The sequence below is a fragment of the Pristis pectinata genome, chromosome 6 (assembly GCF_009764475.1).
Source record: "Pristis pectinata isolate sPriPec2 chromosome 6, sPriPec2.1.pri, whole genome shotgun sequence".
Taxonomy (NCBI): domain Eukaryota; kingdom Metazoa; phylum Chordata; class Chondrichthyes; order Rhinopristiformes; family Pristidae; genus Pristis; species Pristis pectinata.
In genome coordinates, this window is record NC_067410.1 from 58,668,731 (window position 1) to 58,688,877 (window position 20,147).

The 20,147-nt window shown below is 46.2% G+C and overlaps 1 protein-coding gene across 1 annotated transcript in view; it reads left to right on the forward strand.

Moving 5' to 3' along the window:
• Nucleotides 1-20,147, forward strand: part of LOC127571830 (unconventional myosin-VIIa-like) — a 109,869-nt gene that overhangs the window by 15,536 nt on the left and 74,186 nt on the right. The window contains exons 7-11 of the mRNA XM_052018577.1: nucleotides 1,130-1,243; nucleotides 3,087-3,240; nucleotides 8,276-8,352; nucleotides 10,571-10,690; nucleotides 14,904-15,043. Coding sequence (XP_051874537.1) covers nucleotides 1,130-1,243; nucleotides 3,087-3,240; nucleotides 8,276-8,352; nucleotides 10,571-10,690; nucleotides 14,904-15,043 — 605 coding nt within the window. The remainder of the gene's footprint in view (nucleotides 1-1,129; nucleotides 1,244-3,086; nucleotides 3,241-8,275; nucleotides 8,353-10,570; nucleotides 10,691-14,903; nucleotides 15,044-20,147) is intronic.

Here is a 20,147-nt window from a genome sequence, read left to right on the forward strand (position 1 = left end):
CACTGATCCTCCTCTACTCGAGGCATGGAGGGATTTGTGTGTATACACAGTACAAGTGCTGGATCTTCAGCATGGTTACACACAGTACCCACGTGCAAGTTTAAGTCACATGAACACCATGCATTCACGTGTCCAATCTCCCAGGTGTTGTAGTTCTCAGTGAGAAGCCACTCTTCAAGTGAGGAGCCTGAATGAGGCAGGATACTTGGTTCATAGATGCACTGAGTGCTCCACATATTTAACAGAAGATTTGGGATTGTGGTATTTGACAGAAGAGTTGGCCTAGTGGTACAGCGGGTAGAGTCGATGCCTCACGATGCCAGAGACCTGGGTTCAATCCTGACCTCGGATCCTGTCTGCGTGGAGCTTGCACATTGCCCCAGTGGGTTTCCTCAGGCTGCTCCGGTTTCCTCCCACGTCCCAAAGACGTGCAGGCTGGCAGGTTAATTGGCCACTGTAAATTGCCCTCATTGATTAAGTGAGTGATAGAGTCTGGGAGGAGTTGATGGGAATGTGGGAAATGGGATTGATGTAAATGGATAGTTGATGCTCAGCATGGACTCAGTGGGCCGAAGGGCCTGTTTCCGTGCTGTATGACTCTGTATGAAGTCCTTGAAGACATTTGATCCATTAGTCGTGGCTGTAGTGGCTGGTTCCCTGGCAGAGGCTCAGGGAAGGACGAGGTGTTTAGCAGACCCCTCTTCAGCTGGATTCACTATCACCTGCTGGCTCCTGCCTCACCACTCCCCTTCACCTCCTTATACTGGCTACCTCCCTCTGTCTTACAACCCAGATAAACAGTCTCGACCCGAAACGTCGACTGTCCATTTCCCTCCACACATGCTGCCTGATCCTCTGAGTTCCTCCAGCAGTTTGTTTTTCACTCCAGATTCCAACATCTGCAGACTCTTGCGTCTCCTGAGGTTTTACATAGATGCTCTGCTCTAGGGTACTATTAAGTTCCTGGATTGGTGTTGGGTGAATTTAAGACTCTCTGAGGGATGTTGAGTCAATCTAATCTCTCGGCGAGGAAGTGACCAGTTCTCTCAATGGGTGAGTGCTGGTACTCAATTGTTACTCAATTATCCATTTTGCCACCTTTCTTTTTATTTTTCTGTGCTCCACCCAGGCTCCATATGAGAGAAACTACCACATATTCTACAGTCTACTGATGGGCATGAACACCCAGCAGAAGAAACTCCTCGGTTTAGGCACAGCGCATGAGTATGACTATCTCACTATGGTGAGTCGCTACATGAGAAAACAGCTAGCCATTGTTCCGACCTATAGAACAACTTGTGTGTTTGTACCGTATACATAAGATTCAAAATCGGCCTTGCTTCCTCATCCAATGTTTATTCAAAGGATCCTAAACTCTGTGAAGAAACAAGATTTGATTAGCATGAAGTGCTGTAGAACGGTATGGCAAACTGTGGACCGGAAGTAATGTGCTGATTTGACTTGCTGTCGGGACAACAGACTTGCTTTCTTGTTTCTAAAGAAAAGCTATATTGTGTAAAATAATGCAGTGGAAGGAAAGGCTGAAATCTCCATATAAAAGAAAAAAGTAATGACTGTCTCATACAAACACAGCCCCACCATCCACAGCTGGTACTGAGCTGCTTTTTATTATCTCACAAAGGGACAAAATCCCTGAAAGAGATGCAAAAAAGCATAAAACCAGCATTGATACTTGGGCCATTAGATCAGAGCTAATAATAGCTGGTTGATTAATCCAAAAAACCAAATTATAAAGATCACACAACTGGGAAGAATTTAGACAGTACACTGTTTAAAGAGGACCACTCCAAAATTTAAATGGGACTCCCCTAAAATTAAGTTTCTGTTTAACTGGGACTCTTCTAAAATTAATCAGCATTTCCAGTAGTTTTTTTTATTTGAAATTTCCAGCATCTGCAGTGCTTTGTGTATACTCCCAGATGTAATCTACTGTGTTAACAGGAGCTCTCCAAAGATAGAATGGGATTAAAATGATTTATCTAAACTCAGATTGCTTTGTGGTTTAAATAGGTGTCTGTCAAAGAATTGATGTATCTTAAAACAAAGACCCTGTAGGTGCTGGAAATCTGAAATGAGAATAAAAAATATTGGAAATATTCAGCAAATCGGGCAGCATCTGTGGAGAGAGAAAAAGAATTAACGTTTCAGGTTGATAAGCTTTGTAGCTGTGTGAATCGTGTGGCATTAATAGGAAATAAATTGAATGAAATATATGTTCACAACATTTAGAACAGAATGACTTTAGAGGATCTATGAGAGGCACAGATAAGGTGGATGGTAAGAGTCTTTTCCTCAGGGTAGGACAGTCCAAAGCTAGGGGGCATAGGTTTAGGGTGCGAGGGAAAAGATTTAAAAGGGACTTGAGGGGCAACTTTTTCATACAGAGGGTGGTGAGTATATGGAATGAGCTGCCAGAAGAAGTGGTTGAGGCAGGCACAATAGTATCATTTAAGAAGTATTTGGATAGGTATGTGGAGGGGAGGGGCCTGGAGGGCTATGGGCTGAATGCAGGGAATTGGGACTAGCTAGGTGGAGATCGTGGTCGGTATGGACCTGTTGGGCCGAAGGGCCTGTATCCGTGCTGTATTGCTCTACGACTCTATGACCTTATGAGTCCTACAGCCACAACAACAGGCCCTTCGAACCACTAAACCCATGCTGACCATCAAGCATTTATACAAATCCCATTTTATTTTTCCTGTAACTCCCCCAAGATTCTACCCCTCACCTACACACTAGGGGCAGTTCACAGCAGCCAATTAACCCACCAGCCAACGTCTTTCAGGACGTGGGAGGAAACCAGAGCACCCGGAAGGAACCCACGCTGTCATAAGGAGAGCGTACAAACTCCACACAGATGACTGAACCCAGGTCTCTGGAGCTGCAAAGCAGCGGCTCTACCGTTGATGCCACTGTGCCACCACTATTTAAGAGCAGTGGTTGGTTGGAGTTAATAGGGAGGTGGTTTCAAAACAGTAGCAGTTCTCAGTCAATGTAATTCTAATATGGTTATTATTTAGGACAATCATATTCAATATCAACATCATGTGATGTTATTCCTGCAGGGTAACTGTACGAGCTGTGTCGGGCATGACGATGCGGAACATTATGCTGATATTTGCTCGGCTATGAAAATCTTGATGTTTTCAGACAATGAGCAGTGGGAAATCAACAAACTACTGGCTGCTATTCTGCACCTGGGCAACCTTAAGTTCCAAGGTATAAACAAAACGAGAGGGTATAGGAGGCAATGCCACTGGTTGGTAAGGTAATCGGGTAGACTTAATCACAAGTGGTCACCTTGACTGTATCTTGTGGGCTTCTATTTTTAAACTCCAGTCCCTTCACAATAAGGGCCAACATATTGTTTGCCTTTTTGACTACCTGTTGGACCTGCCTGCTAACTTCTTGTGATGTGAGCACTAGAACACCTAGATCCCACTGAATTTGCAGCTTCTCTCCATTTAGATCATAGGCCATCTTTTGTAGAATCGCAATGTCCTCATCACAACATACCCTGCCACCTATTTTTGTCAGAGGAAGGAAATCTTTTACTAGTGGCTTGAAACAACATCCTCCATTATATCATTGCTACACTTCCACTTTCCACACGAACAAGCCATGCAGTCTCTTACTGAAACGATTTAACACCAACACACCTTTTTTCCCTTTGTGATTCTTTTCAAGCTCACCACAATACAAGACACCCAGCCTGAGAGAGAATGGTTTGCTCATCAGTCTAGCTGCCCCAGAGTCACTGCTAACAGTCCTTTCTGCTTCTAAATGCTCAGTTTTTGGCTCCACACTCACTCTAAGCTCCTTTAAGTGGACAATTAACCTTCATCTCCTGCTTCTGATGCTCTCATTAAACACACTTCATCCTGGTGTCCAGGTCTTCCTCCCCAGTTTGCACTTCATTTCAGAACCTTCCATTCCAATCAACCTGTTGTGACCTCCACTACACGAAGCAGAGTGAGCTTCTGCTCTCCTCCCTGACAGAATAGCTCACAATTTTTGGATCGCCCTGTGCAGATTGCCCTGTCTCCTCTTCTTCATTGCAGAGAGACACAAGAGACCGCAGATACTGGAATCCGGAGCAGCAAACAATCAGCTGGAAGAACTCAGTCCTGATGCAGGGCTTCGACCTGAAACATAGATAGTTCCTGCCCTCCCACAGATGCTGCTCATCTGCTGAGATCTTCCAGCAGATTGTTTGTTGCTCTCTTTCAATCCACACTGTCTTCTTTAACCTCTCCCCTATCCCCTCCTCCCATAACACTATTTATTGAACTGGCTCTACCACCTACCCCCCACCTCCCCACCCCCAGATCCCTTAGCCCTGCAATTAAAGCCTTCCCTCAGGCTCCCCTTGTGAGCACTGAGCTCATCGATTTCTCAAGCATCCCCTCCATGTCCTCTCATGCCCTCATCTCTGCTCCTCCTGTCTAGGTGACAAGTGGGTGGAATACAAAAGGTTATTGCAATTGTACAAGGCACTAATGAAACCACCAGAATACTGCGTACAGCTTTGGTGCCTTACACAAGGAAGGATATATTAGTGGAAGCAGGTCAGAAAAGATTCACTACAATGATACGTGTTAATGGAGGGACTGTCTCCCGAGGCAACACTGGAGAGGTTGGACCTGTACTCACTGGAGTTCAGGTGAAAGAGATGATCTGATTGAAACATACAAGAACCTACAGGGTTTGACAGGGTAACTACTGGGAGGGTATTTCCCCTCATAGGACACTGTCAGAAGAGAAATTTGGTCTCTGAATAAAGGGTGCCCACTTAAGTATGAAACAAGGAAGAGTTTCTTCTCTCAAGGTTCTGAGTCTTTGGAACTCCTTGTCCTAGAAAACTGTGAAGGTTGAGTCCTTGAATCCATTGAAAGCTGAGGGTCATTATTAAATCAGTAAGGGAATCAAGGGTTATGGGTATAAGGAAGGAAAGTGGACAGGGAAAGTTAGATCAGCATCTTTCTGAGAGGCCAGGCAGACTGCTCCTGTTTCTACCACCCATGGTCTTGTGAACATAACCTGCTGGCTAAACCCAGCCCCACTAAATGGTTGGCCACCCAGGACCTTTGCAGCTACATCAGCTGATTTTGTGAATGATTTCTTTTCCTCTCCTCCAAGTCTGCCCTCCACAAAATATCCTCCTTGACCCATCTGTCCTTGCTGACTTGTGTATCCTTCCTTCCCTCTCCAACCCCTAAACATGTCACAGCCTCTCCAAAATGAGACCTTCATCCCTCCGTCTCCTACTCTGGGATGTAAGTGGTGGGTAGTGAGGTCACAGATGTCATCCTGTAACAACCTCTCCCTCCCCATCCACCCATTGACAGGGTAGACCCCTCCCCACCTGCTTCTCCTGCTGTGTGGGACAGTCTTACCTTCTCCACCTGGTCTTTGCCCCTGTGGTATTACTTCGGAGCCCCCAGGAACCTGTCCCTGACCCCCATCCACCCAAATCCCCATATGCTGACATCGTTAGAAACACACCAACATTGTCACCCCGCTCCACCTTGCCACAACCCTTGCGATTGTTCATGCTGCCAGCAGCAAGCTCTGCTTCTTGTCCATCTCTCTGGCCACAGTCTGAGGTGACTCTATAGACCTTCAGATGTACTTCTGCCATTGTATCTGCTCCATCACTGACTGCCTGCTTCCACCATCATGACACAGACTGATCCCACCCTGCCTCACCTCTTCTGTGTCGAAGCCCTTGTTTCTTCCTTTGCCTCCCCTTGAGCCCACCTGACCAGCTTCCTTCCTGCACCCTCTCTCAACTTGTTCATCCTGACACCTGTGTCCTGTCACCTACATCCCGGTCAGCTCACACAACCCTGACCTCAGCCTCTCAGTTTTAAACCCTTCGTCCGTTTTCAACCTTCGGTCTCCCTGTCCGCCCTGACGACATTGAGAGTGCAGCACATTTACAAGATTGGTGTTGGCACCTCTGCTTATCACCTCTGGGAGTGACCTAGGCTTGGGAATTGGAAGCTGGTGCTGAACTCTGCAGATTAAAGAACGACAGAATACGGATTAACACAGAACAAAGCACAAACACTTATAGATGGATGCACAGACAAGGGGGATAAATGCTAAATTAATTTCAGTGTAGCAGGCTTGCAATTCTCTTGTTTGGTGAAATATTTTTTTGCAGCGTGGAAAGGAATTTTATCAAAGCCCAGCCATTTTAGGCTAAGGTGATCAGGTGCTCACAGAGAATTCCTTGAAGGGAGTGGAGATGAGGAGACGAGGAGACTCCAGGGCTCAGTGCGAATGACCCACGTAAGACAGAGTTGCTTGGACATGTGCATTGGTGTCGGATGATGTTCAATGGGACTTCACTGGCATGAAGTTCATCTGCACGTGTGTGGCTGAAGCAGGTCTTCACAAGATGTACGTACTTAAAGGGGAGCTGCCTTACCTATGGTCCAGTGCTCTGAAGTTCAGTGCCTGAATTTTCTTGTAGGCAGGGCCCCTTTAAGATGTCACTCACCAACGCCCCCCCCCCCCCCACCCATCCAACATCCCCCCAACACCTATTCGCTGTGACCCTTTGGAAGGGGGGGGGGAGTCACTCAGTCTCTTGAGTCTGTTCTGTCATTTAATGACTATAACCTCAACTCTGCATTCCCACCTACTCGGATAACCTTTCACTTTCTCGCTTATCAAGAATCATTCTAGATCTGCAAAGAATGCAGATGGGCCAAGAAAGGGCCATTTCCTGTATAATAGAATTTAAAAGACGGAAGGTAATACTGAATTTATACAGAATCTATGGTAGGCCACGCTTGGAGTACCATGTCGCATTCCAGTCTCCATATCTCAAGGTAGACTCCCAAGTAAATCATGATGCCTGATTAGAAAGCTTGCTCTTTTATGCCTTCAAAAGAGATGTCTGAAATGGTGATGTTGAGAGATGAAAGATGAGAAGTAATTAGGAAGCATCATTTCAATTTACATGAGGACTAGAGGACATTAAGGGGTAATTAGAATTAGAATCAGATTTATTATCACTGATATATGGTGTGAAATTTGTTGTTTTGCAGCAGCAGTACAGTGCAAAGACATAAAATCTATAAATTACAGAAATAAATAGTGCAAAAAAGAATGAATGATGCGGTATTGTTCATGGATTTTTCAGAAATCTGATGGCGGAGGCGAAGAAGCTGTTCTGGTACTGGTAAAAGGCAGGTTGAGGACTAATGTCAGGAAGTATGAGAGGTTAACGTGGGGCAGGGAAGGCAGGGGAGCCAGACCTCATCCATGGGGCAGGTGGATGTTTTGTTGGGGAGATTTTCAACCTGTATGATGGGATGAACTCAACCAATTTGTTTCTATTGCACTGTCACTGGATGCGTTAGTTAGATTCTGCTCCATTCTCGTGAAATTTACAACCTTGGTTCCAGGAACAGAATATCACCAGGGAACTTGAAATAATGGAACTACTGGAGTGTCTTTCACAACCCAGGACACCACAAAGGACTTTACAGCTGAATATCTCAGCTCAGCAGTAACACCAGTGAAGCAGGAACTACAAAATAACCCGACAAACTTGGGAACACACGTGCGCACATGAACAAGCACACGTGCACACATACGCACACGCAACCAAATGCAGACACACACACTGCTTCTCCCACATTCACGCATATGCACAAACACATATGCACACACACATACACTCGCATAAGCACACACAAAGACATGAACACAAGTACACCGACACCTCCTCCCACATTCACACACACACATGCACAAACATTTACACACAGACATGAACACGCAGATACACATTCATATGCACAAACCCAAACCTTTATGTGGGAGAAGGCACACACACACACACACACACACACACACACACACACACACACACACACACACACACACACACACACACACACACACACACACCACACACAGTTTACCAGACACGTCGGTCAGTAACCTCTGAGCCTGGCTTCCCCCAATCTTTCCAGCCATGCCCCTCTCGCCAGGGGGCTGCTGATTCCTTAGGTCTCCAGAAAGGAAGGCTTTTCAAAAATCTTAATGTTATTTTTGTTGGAAGATTTACATGTGATTACATAATCAAAATGATGTGGGCACAGAGAGATTCCACAAATACAGATTGTCAGAAATCAGTTCGATGTCATGAATAACATCAGTATAATGTCTTTACGTTTTCAGTTTTCTGATTTCACCATTGCCATGTTGTCCTCACTTGTATATTCCTGTACAGCTGCCATATATAATAACTTGGACTGCTGCGAGCTTTTGTCTTCAAGTCACCTCTCCATGGTAACCAAGTTACTTGAGGTAAGTAAACCTGTCCTTATTAAATACCTGACATGATTTATTACAGATGGAACTCACAGAGCCAAAGGGCCTGTGGGAATAGGCTGGTACCTGTGCCAGTGAATGAGTGAGAAGATGAGCCATCACTCATGGCACTACTTCCGAGCATCTTCTTGGTCCCTGTGGTATACTTGTACCATGTCTGTGATTCCTGTGATGCCTGTTCTAATGGTGTCACTGCACTGAGATTGAGGTTTGGGTTTGCTCCTTGCTGTTAACTGTGGCTTAAGGAGAGAGAATACCAGCTGGTTCATCAAACCTGTTCAACAAACCCTACCCATCCCCCCCCCACACCCATCGCCATGACCAAATGGTTAAATGGTTCTTCTCTCACCTGTTCTGGCAATGACAAAAGAAAGCACTCTGAAAACTTAGAATCTCACCAGTTCCCTAACTTCCCATCCACCATTAAAATTCTTCTTGAAACCTCATAGGCAGCTTGGAAACAGGCCCCTCGTCCCAATGAGTCAATGCTGACCATCAAACACCCATTTACACTAATCCCATGTTATTTTCCTCATATTCCTCACATTCCCATCAACCCTCCCCGCACCCCACACCCTCCACCGCCCACCCCCCCCCCCCAAATTCTACCACTCACCCACACACTAGGGAGAACTTACAGTGGACAATTAACCTACCGACCTGCACATCTTTGGGATGTGGGAGAAAACCCATGCAGTCACAGGGAGAACATGCAAACTCCACACAGACAGCACCCGAGGTCACGATCGAACCCAGGTCTCTGGAGCTGTGAGGCAGCGGCTCTACCAGCTGCGCCACTGTGCTGACTCTCCCATCCCACCACAGGTGATCAAAACACTGAATGACATACAGTCAGAGCAGTGGTGTTGAGGAGACCAAGTTCCTGTGCATGTTGTATTGTGTGCAGGGTATGCAGCCTCTGCTCTCCAAATAATGATCCAGTAGTTGTTACAGTTTTCATTTGGGGGGTGGTGAGTAAGCAGGTGAGGCTCGATATGATGAACTTTGGTGCTGGCCTTGTTTGGTACCAGGTGAGAAGACACTTGCTGCCATGTGGAAGTTGCTCATCCAGCGGCTGTGTGAAATGCAGACTTTACTTCCCATTTCAGATTTTCTCAGGTTATTGAAGTTCTTCCTGATCTGTACAACAACGAGTGGTTGATTGCAGACCACAGAGATCACTTGCCATAAATAAAAACAGAAGATGTAGAAATAGCCAGCAGGTCAAACTGCATCTGTGCAGAGAGAAACAATAATTGTTTCAGATCGCGATGACTTTTACAACTTATTGCCCGGCAATCCTGGCCTCACCCTTTCAGAGACATTCCCCTAGTCCCATCCAGCCCTCCCCTCCTCCTACAACATAAAACTAACTTGTTTTCACTCTTTCCGAGTTCAGGATCTTCAACCTGGAACATCGACTGTTCCTCTCTCCACAGATGCTGTCTGACCTGCTGAGTATTTCCAGCACCTCCTGTTTATTGTTTCAGATTTCCGGCATCAGCAGTTTTTTTTAAACTTTCACTTACTTTGTTGGCCTTGTCTTGACTCAAACCAGCCAAGCATCCTTCACTCTCTTCTTATTGAAACAATTCCAAAAACTTCCTTATAGAGTGGAAATCCTCTACTGTTAGTTCCTTTCTTGTATTTTTCCCCAAACAATAATGCAATTAAGATGTAACAGTGCCTTTGGATGTTATATCTCCCTTCTCTCCCCTCCTCTTTGCTCCTTCTGGCCCACAGAGCCTTTCGGTCCTGGGATTTGGTCTGAACGTTTATTGAGGTTAATCTAGAGGAAACCATGAGGTTTGGCTGCAGTGGGTCAGCAAGCTCTCAGCTGGACACCTTCTGACCGATCACCTTCATGTTTCCAATGAGGCTATAATGGCAGAATCTGCCTGTACCCTGTGAGTTAGCACACACTCACCCACTGCCCCTTTTGAAGAGTGAAATAATTGTAATTGGTTTATTATTGTCAACTGTACCAAGCTGCAATGAAAAACTTTGTTCTGCATGCCATCCATACAGATCATTTCATCATATCAGTACATCGAGGTAGTACAAGGGAAAACAATAACAGTATGTGGAATGAAGTGCTACAGTTACAGGGAAAGTGCAGTGCAGGTAGGCAATAAGGTGCAAGGCCACGACGAAGTAAATTGAGCCCACCTTATCGTGTTCCTCTTTGCTGCAGGTGAACCTGCAGGAACTGGAGAATGGAATGACCAACAGATCCATCCTGATCCGAGGAGAAAGTGTGTCAACCCCAATGAGCAAGGCATGGGCAGCTGGCAACCGCGACGCACTCGCCAAGGTAATGCACCATCGGCCATGAATCATTCAACAGTAATGGGCATTGTTCCAAGTGAATATATTCCTCATCCTTGCAGCCACAGGAACATTTCCGCTTCTTTTCAGTTCCTCTTTTTCACAGAGAGATACAGTGCAGAAACAGGCCCTTCAGCCCACTGAGTCCCTGCTGACCATCAACTACCCATTTTTACACTAATCTCACCTTAACCTCTTCTCCGCACATTCCCATCAACTCCCCCCAGATTCTACCCCTCACCTACACACTACGGGCAATTTACAGTGGCTAATTAACCAACTAACCTGCATGCCTTTGGGATGTGGGAGGAAACCGGAGCACCCTGGGGAAACCCATGTGGTCACAGATAGAACATGCAAACTCCACACAGACAGCGTCAGAGGTCAGGATTGAACCCGGGTCTCTGGAGCTGTGAGGCAGAGGCTCTACTTGCTGCGTCACTGTGCTTCCCATTATCTTCCATTCCCCATTCCTTCTGTCCTGAATGCATTGACTCCCTAGCCGAGATATGTCTGCTGGTTATCTTTGCCAAATGCATTCCCCTCCTTCATGAGTCCGGGTCAGTTGTCCCCACTTGTTCCAATTTATATGTGGGCATAGGCTCATTTCCAGTTGGGGTTGCTGCATTACATCTAGGAGCAGGACCCCGGCTGGCTGACCCTGCCCTGAGAGAAGGATAAAGGATTGGCCATTCATCTTCCTGAGTTGCTCTGACGTTCAGTGAATGTGCGGTGGAGCTCCTCAATCCATTTTCCTTTGTACCTTTTGGCTAACAAAATCCATCAATCCTGGATTTAAAATTAACAATTGGTTATTGATTTGGTAATTGGTTTATTATTGTCACATGTACCGAGGCACAGTGAAAAGCTTTGTTTTGCATGCCATCCGTACAGATCATTTCAAAACATAAGTATATTGAGGCAGTACAAAAGGAAAAGCGATTACACAATGCAGAAAACAATTGATCTAAAATGAGGAGAAATGTCTTTACTGAGAGGATGGTGAATCTTTGGAATTTCCTACCTTGAGGCTCGGACACTGAGTTCATTCAAAGCACAGTCCGATAGATTCCTGGATATTAAAAAAATCGAGGGATCTGGGGAGAGTGCAGGAGAAGGTCCTTGAGGTAGAGCAGCAGTCGTCATCTTGATGAATGGTGGGACAGGTTAGAGGGGCTGAGTGGCCTACTTCTGCTCCTATTTCATATGTTCTTCTGTTCTAACAGTCCGACATCAGCTGCTGTTTATGGATTGAAATGCAAATCTCTGTCATCCTTTGCTCAGAGAAGTGTTTTCAAACCAGATCCAGAACATTTTTTGATTACATCGGAACTAGTTTTTGGTAGTTTAATTGTTTATTTCTGCTTAATTGCTTGAAAACTTGGATCAAATCACCCTTAAACTTCAAAATTCTAAGAAATATATGCATAGTTTCCATAATCCGCGGAGAGAGAAACACTTAATGTTCCTTTGTCAGAAGTGGGAAAGAGAGAAAACAAGATAGTTTTATGTTGCAGAGTAGGTGGGGAATACCTCTGATAGGTTGCAATCTGAAGGGATGGCTCTTGATTTGAATAAAGGGATCTTGGTAAATTATAGTGAAGATACGTAGTTAGGAGTGGCACAGCTGGCAGAGCCATTGCGCCATAGCTCCAGAGACCCAGATCAACCCTGACCTCTGGTGCTGTCTATGCGGAGTTTGCACGTTTTCCCTGTGGCCTCGTGCACTTCCTCCGGGTGCTCTGGTTTCTTCCCACATCCCAAAGGCAGGCAGGTTGGTAGGTTGGTAGGTTAGTTGGTCACTGTAAATTCCCCTTAGTGTGTGGGTGAGTGGTAGTATCTGGGGGGAGTTGATGGGAATGTGGGGAGAATAAAAATAGGATTGGTGTAAGTGGATGGAAATCCAAAAAAAAATGCAGGAAATCTAAAATAAAACCAGAAAATTCTGGAAATACTCAGCAGGTCAGGCTGCGTCTGTGGGAAGAGAAACAGAGCTGACTGTGCTGGTCAAAGATCCTTCGTCAGAACTGGGAAGGAGACAAAAGAAACCTGTTAAACTGCAGGGAGGTTGGGAGATGGGGGATGTCTCTGATAAGGTAAAACCAAGGTGACCGTGGGGATAAGCTGTAAACAGGTTATGTGGTCAATGAGTGAATGGGAGCAGTTAGAGACTGAGAGCATGGAGAAAAGAACAGAGACAAAGGAATGTAGGAGTTGTTAAATACAGAGCAGGAAGACACACCCGGCAGGTTTGGCTGAGTATGACCTCTGCTCCCAAAGGGAAAATAAAACAAGCTGAGCCAATTTCACAGATGGACGACTGATACAGACAGAAGTCAAGTTACCTGAAGTTGTAGGATTCAATATTTAGTCCAGGAGGCTACCAGATGCCTGGATAGAAGATGAGGTGCTGTTCCTCAAGCTTGCAATGGACCTCATTATAACAGTGACGAGAGGTCCCGGGTTCAAATCCACATGTGGATTTCAGTGGCAGACACAGTTATTGTTTCTCATCCATCGACAGAGAAACTAGCAGGCTAGTGTCTCTCTCCCTTTTCTCTCTCTCTCTCCCTTTGACTTCGACTGCCTTCTTCAACAATGTCATTACGTGGTAAGGGTATTCCTACAGTGCGTGTGGTAAGGGTGTTCCTACAGTGCGTGTGGTAAGGGTGCTCCTACAGTGTGTGTGGTAAGGGTGTTCCTGCAGTGTGTGTGGTAAGGGTGCCCCTACAGTGCGTGTGGTAAGGGTGTTCCTGCAGCGCGTGTGGTAAGGGTGTTCCTGCAGTGTGTGTGGTAAGGGTGCTCCTGCAGTGCGTGTGGTAAGGGTGTTCCTGCAGTGTGTGTGGTAAGGGTGCTCCTACAGTGCGTGTGGTAAGGGTGTTCCTACAGTGTGTGTGGTAAGGGTGTTCCTGCTGTGCGTGTGGTAAGGGTGTTCCTGCAGTGCGTGTGGTAAGGGTGTTCCTGCAGTGTGTGTGGTAAGGGTGCCCCTACAGTGCGTGTGGTAAGGGTGTTCCTGCAGTGTGTGTGGTAAGGGTGCCCCTACAGTGCGTATGGTAAGGGTGTTCCTATGCTGTGTGTGGTAAGGGTGCCCCTACAGTGCGTGTGGTAAGGGTGTTCCTGCGGTGTGTGTGGTGAGGTGCTCCTGCAGTGCTGCTGGGGAGGGATGTCCGGGACTTAGACTAATGGTGATGAAGGACCAGGGAGATATTTCCAAGTCAGGATGGTGTGTGACTTGGAGGGGAACCTGCAGGTAGTGGTTCCCCCACACACACCTGCTGCCCTTGTGCTTCTTGGTGGTCCTCATGTGTATCCTGTTGTGTGTGAGTGTGTGTATCTGTTGTACACATGGTGTATGTATGTGTTCTTGAGTGTGTGTGTGTGCTGTGTGGTGTGCATGCACTATATTTGTGTGTTGTATGTGTGTGTTCTGTAGGTGTGTATGTACAGTATATGTATGGTATGTGTGTGCATAAGAGAGAGTGCAAGGTTGTGTACTTATGGGTGTAGGAGTGTGTGTGTGTGTGTGCGTGCGTGCGTGCGTGCGTGTGTGTGTGTGTGTGTGTGGAGATGAGATTGTGTTTCAGTTAGCAGCGGTATAAATAACTTAGGTGCAAGATGTGGAGCTCATTTAATTATAACTCTTGTGGTCATTTATTTTCTTGCTTTGTTCTGCTGACGGACTAAGTCAGTCTTGCAGGACAAGCCATCACCCACCCCTACATACCTCCTCTGTGGCTGACATTTTCCTGCACTAACCCCAGATCCCTTAGCACCTGAAAACTTGTTGATTTGTGTCTTGAATCCACTCAGTGACTGAGCCTCTACAGCTCCCTTGGGTAGAGATTGACTCCCATCTGGGGGAAGAAATGTCCCCTCATCTGTCCTGAACAGGCAATCTGAGACTGTGACCACATGTGAGTTCTGTACACTCCATCCACGGGGAAACTTCTACGCCGTTGAGAAAAATCTTCTATGTTCCTAGGAGATCATCTCTCTCTCTTCTAAACTTGAGAGGGCACAGGCTCAGTCCGTTCAACCACTCATACAACCATTTCAGGTATTAAGTAGGTGGGCTCCCTCTGTCACAAGTATATGACCTGTGGCTCATTGCTAGGGTGGGATTCCAGAGCCCACCAGAATGTTTAACATGTAATCTTTGCCAGCGTTCAAAATAACAGATCTCTGATTGTTTCTATCAGGCAATTTACAGCCATCTCTTTGTGTGGATCGTGAATAAAGTTAACACTGTGATTTACACACACCCCACCAGTAATTCGGGAAAGGTCTCATCAATTGGTCTGCTCGACATCTTTGGCTTTGAGAACTTTGACTTAAACAGGTATCCAGTTCCCTTCTATTAATTAGCAGCAGGGCAGATACTAATGTATGCTTTATATTTCACTTATTTACACAGGTTCTCTGGAGACTGTGAAACAAACTGCCACTAATGAAGTACTTCTGAAGTATGGTTACTGTAGTCTTATCTCACATTTTCCAACAACTTAGGAGGAGGCCCTTCAGCCCAGTGAGTCTGTGCCAGCTCCCAGAGCAATCCCATCAATCCTATTCCCCCACTTATTTTCCTGTAGAACATTCCCTCTCACATTCCCATCAATTACCCCCAGATTCTACCACTCACCTACACACCAGGACAATTTACAGTGGCTACAACTAACCTACTTGCCTGTCTTTGGGAGGTGGGAGGAAACTGGAGCATCCAGAGAAAACTCACGTGCTCGCCGGGAGAAACTGCAAACTCGACACAGATAAGTTGGGATTGATCCCAGATCAATAAGTATAGGCTTAGTTAGATAGATAAGCATGGATTTATTAGGGGCAGTCAGCATGGCTTTGTGTGGGGGAGATCATGTCTTACAAACTGGATTGAGTTTCTTGAGGAGGTGATGAAGATGGTTAATGAGGGTAGGGCAGTAGATGTTCGATGCATGGACTTCATTAAAGCTTTCAACAAGGTTCCTCACAATAGGCAGATCCAGAAGGTTAAGGCACATGTGATCCATGGAGACTTAGTGGAATGGATTCAAAGTTGGCTTGGCTATAGAAGACAGAGAGTAGTGGTGGAGGGGTATTATTCTGACTGCAGGTCTGTGACCAGTGGTGTTTCTTCTGCAGGGATCAGTGGTGGGACCTCTGTTGTTTATGATATATATAAATGATTTGTACAAAACTGGAAGTGTGCAAGTTTGCAGGTGATACAAAAATTAGCAGAATTGTGGGCAGTGAGGAAGATTGTCAAAGAATTCAGTGGGATATAGATCAGTTGGAAGTATGGGCAGAGAAATGGCAGATGGAGTTTAATCAGGACAACTGTGAGGTGTTGCACTTTGGGAAGTCAAATGTAAGAGAAAAGTATCCAGTAAATAGCAGGACCCTTAGAGCATTGATATACAGAGGGATCTTGGGGTGCAAGTTCATAGCTCCCTGAAAGTAGCAACACAAGTGGATAGGGTGGTAAAGAAGGCATATGGCATACTTGCCTTTATCGATCAGAGCATTGAGCATAAAAGTCATGTTGCTGCTGTATAAAACTTTGGTTAGGCCACATTTGGAGTACCGTGTGCAGTTCTGGTCACCACTTTACAGGAAGGATATGACAGCTTTTGAGGGTGCAGAAGAGGTCCGCCAGGATGTTGCCTGGATTAGAGAATATTAGCTACAAAGAGAGGTTGGAAAAACTTGTATTGTTTTCTTCTGGTGCACCAGAGGCTCGGGGGAGACTTGATAGAAGTATGTAAAGTTATGAAAGGCATAGATGGAGCATATAGTCAGTCTTTTTCCCAGGGTGGAAATGTCAGATACGAGAGGGCATAGGTTTAAGGTGAGAGGAGGAAAGTTTAAAGGAGATTTACGAGGCAAGTTTTTTACACAGAGAATGGTGGGTGCCTGGAACGAGCTGCCAGGGGAGTGGAAGAAGCAGATACGAGAGCAACAATTAAGATGCATTTAGACAGGCAGATGAACATGCAGGAAATGGAGGGATATAGACCATGTGCAGGCAGATTAATTTAGATCATGTTCGGCACAGACATTTTGGGCTGAAGGGCCTGTTCCTGTGCTGTACTGTGTTCTATATTCTATCTTGCAGCATGTATCTCTCCTCAATGTAATGTGGGATATGCAGCGGCCAAATTGTGCACAGCAAGATCCAACATGGAGCAACATGCTTATGACAACATACTCAGTACTGTGTGTTTCAGTTGGTATTGGTATTGGTTTATTATTGTCACTTGTACCGAGGTACAGTGAAAAACTTGTCTTGCAAACCAATCGTACAGGTCAATTCATTGCACAGTGCACTTACATTGAGTTAGTACAGAGTGCATTGAGGTAGTACAGGTTAAAAACAATAACAGTACAGAGTAAAGTGTCACAGCTACAGACAAAGTGCAGTGCAATGAGGTGCAAGGTCACAACAAGGTAGATCATGAGGTCAAAGTCCATCTCATTGTATAAGGGAACCGTTCAATAGTCTTATCACAATGGGGTGGAAGCTGTCCTTAAGTCTGGTGGTAAGTGCCCTCAGGCTCCTGTATCTTCTACCCGATGGAAGAGGAGAGAAGAGAGAATGACCTGGGTGCGTGGGGTCTTTGATTATGCTGGCTGCTTCACCAAGACAATGAGAGGTAAAGACAAGAGTCCAAGGAGGGGAGGCTGGTGTCCGTGATGCACTGGGCTGCGTCCACAACTCTCTGCAGCTTCTTGTGGTCTTGGGCAGAGCAGTTGCTGTACCAAGCCGTGATACATCCAGATAGGATGCTTTCTATGGTGCATCGGTAAAGGTTGGTGAGAGTCAAAGGGGACAAACCAAATTTCTTTAGCCTCCTGAGGAAGTAGAGGCGCTGGTGAGCTTTCTTGACCGTGGCATCTACGTGATTTGACCAGGACAGGCTGTTGGTGATGTTCACACCCAGGAACTTGAAGGTCTCAACCCTCTCGACCTCAGCACCATTGATGTAGACAGGTGCATGTACACCACCCCCTTTCCTGAAGTCAATGACCAGCTCTTTTGTTTTGTTGACATTGAGGGAAAGGTTGTTGTCATGACACCATTCCACTAAGCTCACCATCTCTTTCCTGTACTCCGACTCATTGCTGTTTGAGATACGACCTAAAATGGTGGTATCATCTGCAAACTTGTAGATGGAGTTAGAGCAGAATCTGGCCACACAGTCATGAGTGTATAGGGAGTAGAGTAGAGGGCTGAGGACACAGCCTTGTGGGGCACCAGTGTTGAGGATAATCGTGCCGGAGGTATTGCTGCCTATCCTCACTGATTGCGGTCTGTTTGTTAGAAAGCCAAGGATCCAGATCCAGAGGGAGGTGTTGAGTCCTAGGTCTCGGAGTTTGGTGACAAGTTTGCTTGGGATTATTGTATTGAAGGCAGAGCTGTAGTCAATAAACAATAGTCTAACGTATGTGTCTTTACTGTCCAGATGCTCCAGATCTGAGTGTAGGGCCAGGGAGATGGCATCCGCTGTAGACCTGTTTCGGCAATAGGTGAATTGCAGTGGGTCCAGGTTGTCTGGGAGGCTGGAGTTGATGCGTGCCATGACCAACCTCTCAAAGCACTTCATGATGGTGTTTTCAGAGCCACTGGTCGGTAGTCATTGAGGCATGTTACCTTGCTTTTCTTCGGTACCAGGATGATAGTGGTCTTCTTAAAACAGGTGGGAACCTGAGATTGAAGCAGGGAGAGGTTAAATATGTCCGCAAATACTTCTGCCAGCTGATCAGCACAAGATCTGAGCACACGGCCAGGGACACTATCTGGGCCAGGTGCTTTCCTCGTGTTCATTCTCTGGAAGACTGATCTTACATCCTCAGCTGTGATCACAGGTTCAGCTGCATTGGAGGCTGTCAGGGTGGATGGTGACAATCCACTCCCCTTCTGTTCAAAACGTGCATAGAATGCGTTAAGTTCATCAGGAAAGGATGCGCTGTTGTTAGCTATGCAGCCCGACTTCGCCTTGTAGCCTGTTATGGCAGGTAAGCCCTGCCATAACTGATGGCTGGTCAGGGACTCTATTTTGAGTCAGTATTGCCTCTTGGCGTCCCTGATAGCTTTCCGAAGGTCATACCTCGATTTCTTGTACAGATCAGGTTCACCAGATTTGTGTGCAGCAGTCCTTGCCTTCAGCAGGGAGTGGATCTCCCGGTTCATCCATGGTTTCCTGTTTGGGAACACCCGTATTGTCTTCTTTGGTACACAGTCCTCCACACACTTGCTGATAAAGTCTGTGATGGTGGTGGCATACTCATCAAAGGCTGGCAGCTGAGTCTTTGAACGTGGACCAATCCACTGTCTCAAAGCAGTCACGCAGGAGCTCATCTGCATCCTCATACCAGCACTGCACGACTCTCTGTACCGGATCCTCCCGTTTCAGTTTCTGTTTGTATGCAGGGAGAAGGAGCACAGCCTGGTGGTCTGATTTCCCAAAGTAAGGACGAGGGGTGGCTCGGAAGGCATCTTTGATGGTTGTATAGCAGTGGTCAAGGGTGTTGGTGCCCCTGGTGGAGCAGGAGATGTGCTGATAGTATTTTGGTAACACACTCCTGAGGTTGGCCTGATTGAAGTCCCCTGCGATGATGAAAAGGGCCTCAGGGTATCCTGTCTCAAGGTTGTTGACCACGGAGTATAGCTCATTGAGTGCAGGCTTCATGTCCGTCTGTGGTGGGATGTAGACTGCCATCAGGATAGCTGAAGTGAACTCCCTTGGCAGATAGAATGGTCGAAACTTCACCATTAGATATTCCAGGCTGGGTGAGCAGGAGCTCGCCAGGACTGTCATGTCTGAGCACCGTAAGTTATTGATTAAGAAGCAGATCTCTCCACCTTTAACTTTGCTGGTGTACATGAAGGAGTTTACAGTCGCTGTTTCTGGGATGAAATAAGTTCAGTCAGTCACATCCAGGACCCAGAAACCAAAAAGTAGCATCAAACCAAGTTCACCAGCTACAAAAGGTGAAAAAATTCACCTTTATTTTGCTGGACGATGTTTGTTGGACTTTGTGGGCTACAGAAAGAGGGGGAGAGCTTCCAGCACAGTGCTAATTTGAGAGAGATGCCCTTCGGATTATTTACATTGTGTTCAAACCTATTGGTGTTTTGTGCTGGATTTGATGGCGGTATCAGATTTGGACCCAGCCGAGGTGTTGCTGATGGTGTCAGTACAGCAATAATCTGGTATCCCATTGTTCATAAGTCCCAATGGTTCAGCATCTGTCTCACCGGGTTCTGTTTTCCACTCCCTTTAAACTCACTGGGGCTGTTTCCCACTCCCTTTAAGTTCACCAGGTTCTGTTTCCAAAACCCTTTAATCTCACCCGTTTCTGTTTCCCGAACCCTTTAAACTCATTGGATTCCACTTCCAATTCCATAGTCCAGGGTATCTGCCAATCCAGCTCCAGTGAAGCCCCAGGGG